The sequence below is a fragment of the Danio rerio genome, chromosome 21, assembly GCF_052040795.2.
Source record: "Danio rerio strain M-AB ecotype USA chromosome 21, GRCz13ab, whole genome shotgun sequence".
In the NCBI taxonomy this organism is placed as follows: Eukaryota; Metazoa; Chordata; class Actinopteri; order Cypriniformes; family Danionidae; genus Danio; species Danio rerio.
This window is the reverse complement of record NC_141041.1, coordinates 17,082,501-17,090,995: the sequence shown is the minus strand read 5'-3', so window position 1 is coordinate 17,090,995 and position 8,495 is coordinate 17,082,501. Positions and strand designations below refer to the sequence as shown.

General features: G+C 29.3%; 1 protein-coding gene across 1 annotated transcript in view; it reads right to left on the bottom strand.

The window, feature by feature from the left end:
- Positions 1-4,831: 4,831 nt before the first annotated feature.
- gnrh2 (gonadotropin-releasing hormone 2) overlaps positions 4,832-8,495 on the bottom strand; it is a 3,793-nt gene continuing 129 nt past the window's right edge. Inside the window, 4 exon segments of the mRNA NM_181439.4 lie at positions 4,832-5,104; positions 5,198-5,281; positions 6,939-7,078; positions 8,463-8,495. The exon segment at positions 8,463-8,495 is cut by the window's right edge and continues 129 nt beyond it. Of these exon segments, the coding sequence (NP_852104.3) occupies positions 5,066-5,104; positions 5,198-5,281; positions 6,939-7,076 (261 nt within the window). The 5' untranslated portion in view covers positions 7,077-7,078; positions 8,463-8,495 and the 3' untranslated portion in view covers positions 4,832-5,065.

Below are 8,495 nucleotides of genomic sequence, written 5' to 3'. Positions count from 1 at the left end.
AAACTTAGGGTGCAGTGAATGTTTATATATCAATATAAAAATTAATATTTTTTTTACACTTTACACATGATAAGGTGTAAATATTAAAAGTTTTGCATATGAAAAAGATATTTAAATCAAAACTAATTTATTATGTTATAATATATAAAAAATGATATTTATTCACTGTAAAATTGCTGTCTTCAATTTTTAGTTTTAGTTGCATGAAATGTAATGTACAAGTAGTTTCATTTAACGTTACATTAATCTGACTTAATAGCCTACATCAAGTATAATCGGTAATACAAATAACAAATATATATATATATATATATATATATATATACACACACACACACACACACACACACACACACACACACACACACACACACACACACACACACAGTTGAATATATATATATATATATATATATATATATATATATATATATATATATATATTGTTTTTTTTTCTTATTATTTTTCTTCAAATGATTGCAACCAATGAAAATGTTAGAAAAAGTATCAATAAAACATCCAATAAGGTGTGAGAGTCACTATCTAGCACTGTTTGAAAGTGGAACTTCATTTTCTGACTCATGGTGAAAGAAGCACATAGTATGAGAAGAAGTTAAGATTATTAGCTTAATTAACCTAGTAAAGTAACATAAAATGTACAAAAGAGTGTGTATTTGTAAAGCTGTACAGAAGCCTTTTGTCAGGTTTTATAAATCTTTTGTATTTTACATGTTTAGAAATAAAATAAAAAAAAATGTTGTTGCCTTAGGGCAACATTGTGCGATAAGTGATACTTTTTAAGATGTGTTTACCGACAATACATGTGGGCATTTTCACATATAATCATTATTACATATTGTATTATTTTTCATGAAATTTTACTTTTAAACATATTTTTATAGAAAAATGGATGTAAGCTTGTTTTATGGAAGTGAAGAGCAGGATCCCAGAGTTAGGGAAATCCCATCTGAGGACAATAAGATAGACTGCAGTGACAGTGAGGAGAACAAGGTTTGAGCAGAAGTGTAAAAAAATATCTTCAGAAGTTCAAAAAGTAGCACTGACTATCATTTATAAGTGATCAGTTTACAAAGCAGGCAGCACACAAAATAGGGGTCAAATATATAGATCAATAACAAACCACTACAGTGCTCAGCATATACGAGTACACCCCTCACAAATCTCTCATTTAAATTAATATTAGATCTAGGACTAACAAAACATGAAAACGGACCAAATTTAGTACACCTAAATTGATATGCTAGAGAAAAATATTGAACAAAAAATATAAAAGAGCAAAATTCAACGGAAACAAAAAATGTATAAAATTTAGTTGAAAGTATTTTTTCTTCAACATTTCACATTAATTTAAATGTATTATCTTCTATTTTTAAAGTTGTTGGGTGAATAAAATATTATTTGAATAATTATATCAGTTTAATAAATCTGTTTTGTTCAAATGCACTAAAATATATGACCAATAATCACAGATAAATGGATAAAAATATTCATTTTCAAAATGAGGTGTACTCAGTTATGCTGAGCACTGTGTATGTTTTATATGTTGTTCCATATTTCCTTAATGATTCTGTTACAATTTAAATAAGATTCGTAAATTATTATTGCTCTGATGAATGACCCATGATATTTGATAGATAACATAAGACCAAAAACAACTTTTAACAATAAAATGTTTTAACAATTACAAGCTCTTAATTCCACAAAATATTTTAATTTTAGTAATTGTTCCAGCAGGTGACAGATGTGAACGAACTGCTTTCACTTTCAAGGTCTCTGACTGCAGCAGCAGAAACGAAACTTGAACGCTTGCCATCTTTAAAGTGACTTTTTCCTGTGTTGCACTGTTCTTTCTGTCACATTCTGTTTAGAGTTCGGTTTGGTCTACGAAAATAATTCTTGATAATTCCTAAAGACTACAATTATTTGATGTCTGTTTGCAATATGATCTTTATTAATAGGAGGTGACATGAGCTACTAGAATTAGTGGGCAGATAGCCAGCTAAACAAACAAAAGATAATGCACCCTTAATACGAAAGCTATAAATCTCCAATATGAATAGCTATAGTCCAAGTATAAATACGATGGTATTGAATTTAAATGTCAGTAGCCCTTGTATGTCTCAAACCACTGTGTCAGCGGTAAAAAAAAATAAAAAATTTATATATATATATATATATATATATATATATATATATATATATATATATATATATATATGATGGTGGTATAACCGTTTCAGTGTGCTTGCTTGAATAACCCTGAAAGTAAAACTGTCTGAATTAGTAGATGCTTATTTATTGCATTTTAATTATAATTAAATACTAAATACTCTCAGGTGTCAGAGCCAAAAAAAGAGCTGTTGCTGCCTAAAATGTATTAATTTTAAAAGTAATTTCATCGTACATAAATTAAACTGCCCTAAACACATCACGTTTAAATGATACAGCTTAAAATATAAAGTTTCTGTCTAACTTACCAAAATAAGCTACAGTAATACTAAAACGTGTGTTCTTAATTCATTTGGATATCTTTATTTTTTTTAACAGTGTAAAGAAACTGAATGGGTTGTCACTATATGAACATTAAATCCTGGAATATTCATTTGACAGCACGTGGTTTGTTTTATAACAACATTTAGTGTTAAAATGATTTGCAGATACTGCATGGAAGTGAATTGGTTTTAAAGGCATCTTCTGCGTAAAAAATATGCTGGAATAGTTGGCAGTTCATACCACTGTGGATACCGCTGATGATCAGGGACTTAGCCGAAGGAAAATGAATGAATGAAGTGGTTTTGATAAGAATGACAATATATCACAGGGGTGCCCACTTCTTTTTAATAACTAAACTTAATCGAGGCTGTGGGCCGAAGTGAAATAAAAACGCATTACATTAAATTTGCTCATTATTTACTTGTTATTTAAAAATAACTAAAGAAAATGCTTTAAAATAAATTAAATAATGATGCAGTATAATTTATAACGTTTTATAATCATATTATATTGTAAAAACATAAACAATCCCATCTCTAACACAATGGAGCTCAATTCTAAATACACAAGTCGAGCTGTTACTGCCTTTTGCTTTAATTTGCCATGTGCATCAACTTCTGTCTGTCAAGTGATAGTATTTACATTGTAAAAGTCTGAGTCATTTGAAACATTTTGGTTGGCTTTTTTTGTAACTGCTCAGTTAACATATAACAAAAGGATTCAATTTGAAATGACGATCTCTGTCAAAGACATTCACCCCAACCTCTCCCCATCGTTCTCCCTTTCTTTTCTGATGGGATGGCAGACCAAACCAAAGTTTTTCATGGGCCAACTTTGGCCCGTGGGCCCTACTTTGGGAATCTCTGATGTATCATGTTTGAGTGTTTAAGTATATCTATTTGCGCCATCTGGTGGCTAACAAAAAACTATGAATGTATTGATGTGATGATAATAATAATAATAATAATAATAATAATAATAAATATTATAATTATAATTATAATTATAATAATAATTATAATAATAATAATTTAGAAAATGATCTAACGTTTTTGTTTTAAAGATTTACATTAAAATGCAATCTAAAATAATACACATAATAATCTAAAAAATATTATAAAATACGAATATGGGTTAATATGGTTCAAAGATGAGATGTCCAATTTTGGTGTCTAATTTTACATGATGCAATTGTGTAATAATAATGAAATAATCAAATAAATAATATTCCACTATCACTCATACTATATCATACCAGCTGTATAAATTAAACATATTTATAATTAAATTTTTGATTTGTTCTTATTAAAATATTGTATGTAATAAATGTCAGACTATCTTTAAATCAATAAAAACCTATATTGACCATAAGTCTTAGTGGGTTGACATATAGCAGCAATGTATACAATTTTAAGTGATTAATTAGTTCTTTAGATGCTTAAATCGATGATTTATGAAATTATTCTTTTTATAAACATGCAAACAGTTTTCTTTTATATAAAACTATGATCATGCAAGGTATAATCTATGGTTGCCGTTATTTTTCATTGTCATTATTAATGTTAATCACTATAAAATCACTATAATGTATATGCATTAATAAGAAATAAAAATGTTGAAATGTATTCTCGTGATTTTTTTTTATTTAAGAAAGGATGCATTCATTTATATGTGATTGAATCAAAGAAACTTGTAAAGTGTGGATTTCTTTCAAACATTAAGCAGCAAAGTTGTTTTTAAAATTGATAATATTATATTAGCAAATATTTACTGCGTAGAGAAAACCATTGATTTATATTGTAATAACATTCAGAAAATTAATGTTTCACTGTAATTTCACAGAAAAGCCTGCTATCACAAACATTTAAAACTCCTACGGATAATTATTGTAATTATTTTAATTAAATTAACTTTCAACAAAAAAGTAATTAAAAATGTCAATAAATAAATAATAAATAAATTTTTTATTTAGGAAATGACTCATTAATTTACTTATGTGATTAAATCAAATAAACTTGTAAAGCCTATTTTTTTCAAAAACATTAAGCAGCAAACATGTTTTCAAAATTGATAATTTAGGGAATATTACCTGCATACAGAAAATCAGCACATGAGACTGATTTCTTAAGAATTGGGCCATGCTAAACATTGTCATCATAAAAACAATTAAACAGCACACACTCTACTTTATGGAGAAAAAATAAGTTTTAAAAATTGCAAAAAAAAAAAAAAAAGACAAAAAATAAATAAAACAATCAATCTCTTGTGTTATGCAAAATCTGTGAACAAAGTTAAAGAAGACACTGAACAATTAAAACAAAATACCAAAATAAAGCCTTTATTGTAGGAACTGCTGCAAATGGGTACACGGTGCCGGCAGTCGATTTACTCACAATGAATATGAGAACAGAACTAAACATACACATACAAAATAAAAGAAATAAAGTCACAGGAATAACACAATATATACAGTTTGGAATGAAAAGGCAGGCCAAATGTGCTTGCTGGAAAAGATGTTTCTTTGGACACAGGCTGAAGCATCAGCTTGGTGTCACTTTCTCTTTTGGAAATCACGAATGAGGGCATCCAGCTGATAAAACCAATGTAAAACAAGTCAGACATGAGAAACTCATAACATCCAGTCATCACTAGAGCTTATTTAACTATTTGTTTGAGCACCCACCAGTATTGTCTTGAGGATGTTTCTTCCCTGCGGTCTCAGGTAACTGCATTTTCCTGCCTCGCAGAGCTTCACTTCCTCTGAAACCTGATTTTAAAGTAAAACCGTAGGCAATGTAATCATGTTCATAAAAATATGTCTCTCCAAAGGAAGCTAATAAACATTGGGATAAAGTGCAGCACTACCAACACAAACAGTTTATAAGGCATGTGAGACTACAATAAAGCAACTGATGTTAACCACTACAATGTAGTATATGCATTAAAAATAAAAATGTTCATATTAGGGCTGCACAATATATTGTTTCAGTATTAATATCGCAGTGTGTGTCTGTGCAATAGTCACATTGTATAGATGTGCAATGTTGAGTTGGGATTATAGTTATTATTTGGGGAGTCACTGCAGAGTTTCAAAATGGATTAAATTCATTTATTGTCTCAAATTCTACACACAATACCCCATAATGACAATATGAAAAACAAATTTTGAAATTGTTGCAAATGTATAGTAAAAAAAAAACCTAAAAAAAAAAAAGTGTACATAAGTATTGCTGTGAAGCTCTAAGTTCATCTACAATGGATTGAAATCTTATATTTTGCATGCTTTTGTGGCTTGAGAGAGATTGAAGTATTCAACCACAATAAATCTGACCTATTGGGAGTTCAATAAAGAATAATTATATTGAATTATTTATACAGTAAAGACTTTGCAGTGTCATTTTTACATTTACAAAATCTACAAATGCATGCACTATTTATTTCACTTTTATCTTTGCTTTATTGTATTTATCTATGATTGTAGTTTGTTAATTACTTTTTTTTTTTTTTGCATTATTCACTTTCCCACCGAATCAACCCTATCAATCAATACATTGGGTAACACTTTAGGAACCAATTCTCACCCTTTACTACTTGGTTATTAGCATGCATGTCACTGGCTGCTTATAATCTACATATTCTGTATGATCTTATTCTACATCTCTAATCCTACCCATTACCTAAGCTACCTTAATAACTATTGATAAAGAGCAAATTCTGAGTTTATATTTGAGGCAAAAGACACAGTATTGAATCTTAAAATAAAATGTGACCATAAATTGTTTACAAATAGTGCTATTCAGTCCTTTGGTGAAACTGTATAGATACAGTAATATACAGTTGAAGTCAGAATTATTAGCCCCCTGTTAATTTTTACCCCCACTTTCTCTTTAACGGAGAGAAGAATATTTTCAACACATTTCTAAACATAATAGTTTTTATAACTCATTTCTAATAACTGATTTATTTTATCTTTGCTATGATGACAGTAAATAATATTTACTAGATATTTTCCAAGACACTTCTATACAGCTTAAAGTGACATTTAAAGGCTTAACTAGGTTAGTTAGGTTAACTAGGCAGGTTAGGGTAATTAGACAAGGTATTGTATAGCGATAGTTTGTTCTGTAGACTGTTGAAAAAAATAGCCTAACGAGCTTAATAATTTTGACCTTAAGATGTTTAAAAAAAATTTAAACTGCTTTTATTCTAGCCAAAATAAAACAAATACAACTTTCTCCTGAAGAAAAAAATATTATCAGACATACTGTAAAAATTTCCGTACATCATTTTGGGAATTTTTAAAAATGAAAAAAACCAAAGGGGGGCTAATAATTCTGACTTCAACTGTATAGCTAGTAGATTAAATACCTTACTAATGTAAAGTTTTAAAATAAAGTATATGTTGTTGATGAATATTGTCCCACCTCTGAGGTGTCGTAGAGGTCTATCTCTCTCTTTCCTCCAGGATACCAGCCGTGAGACCAGTGCTGAGCGCTGCTCAACTGAGCACTCAGACACAGCATCAGCCCCATGACCAACAGCAGCCTGCAGACCAGCACCATCACTGAGGAATCACAGAAACACACATTGAGTGAGTGCAGATACTCTGAAGAAGGTCAAATACAGATCCAGTCAGGTCTAATGACATCAGGAAACGTTATTGGCGTTAAACATAATGACATCAGTCTTCAATCAGAATATTTTCAGTAGCCTATCGAAATTGAACAAATTAAATCACTGTTGGCAAAACCAGTTCAGACTGAGAACAATAACTAACCTATATTAGTTTCTGAGGTGAAGGACAATATTTGGTGGCGGTTTAGAAATATTTTGTGAAATGGTTTGTTTTCATTTTAAACGTCTTAAAACTCATTCTTTTTCTTACGCCTCATAATGATCTCTGTGAATCATGGGTCATAAGTAACTTTGGCTACGCTGTAAACAATTGCTAGCCTATAAAATAAATGATATTTATGTACTGTTAAAGTCAGAATTATTAGCCCCCCTTCAAATTTTTTTTTTCTTTTTTAAATATGTCCCAAATTATATTTAACAGAGCAAGGAAATTTTCACAGCATGTCTGATAATATTTTTTCTTCAGGAGAAAGTCTTATTTGCTTTATTTCAGCTAGAATAAAAGCAGTTTTAAATTTTTCAAAACCATTTTGGGGACAAAATTGTTAGCCCCTTTAAGCAAATTTTTTTTCGATAGTCTACAGAACAAACCATCATTATACAAGAACTTGCCTTATTACCCTAACCTGCCTAGTTCACCCTTTAAATGTCACTTTTAGCTGTGTAGAAGTGTCTTGAAAAATATCTAGTCAAATATTATTTACTGTTATCATGGCAAAGATAAAATAAATCAGTTATTAGAAATGAGTTATAAAAACTATTATGTTTAAAAATGTGCTGAAAAAATAATCTTCACTTTGTTAAACAGAAATTGGGGTAAAAATGAAACCAGGGAGCTAATAATTCTGACTTCAACTGTATGTGTATATATGGCTATATTTGTAGTAAAACAATAGTTCATCTTATGTTAATGAATGTTTCCAGCAGCAGGTATTAAGCTATAATACTTTTAAATAGCCTATTGGGGTGATTTATTGAATACAAAGACAATTGCCATCAGTTTTCACAACAGATATTATTGCGATAATAATGCCACATTCAAATTCCAAGTGTAAGACTACTTTCATGAGGATATAGACAAAGAATAGCCTAAGTATATAATCTTCATTCAGTTTTCACTATATAGACTATTTGAAACGTTTTCCAAACACTGGAAATGGTACCCATCATTTACTTTAAAATACCTTTTTTGGCTTTAACATTTATTTTGTTACAGTACATTACAGTACATTGTTGCTTAAGACAGACATACTTCAATTATTTTTCAATTCCAATAATAACTTTAAAAAAAAATAATAATAAATGAAGTCTACCTTCAGTCTAATATTTTGGCACGTCTTCTCTTG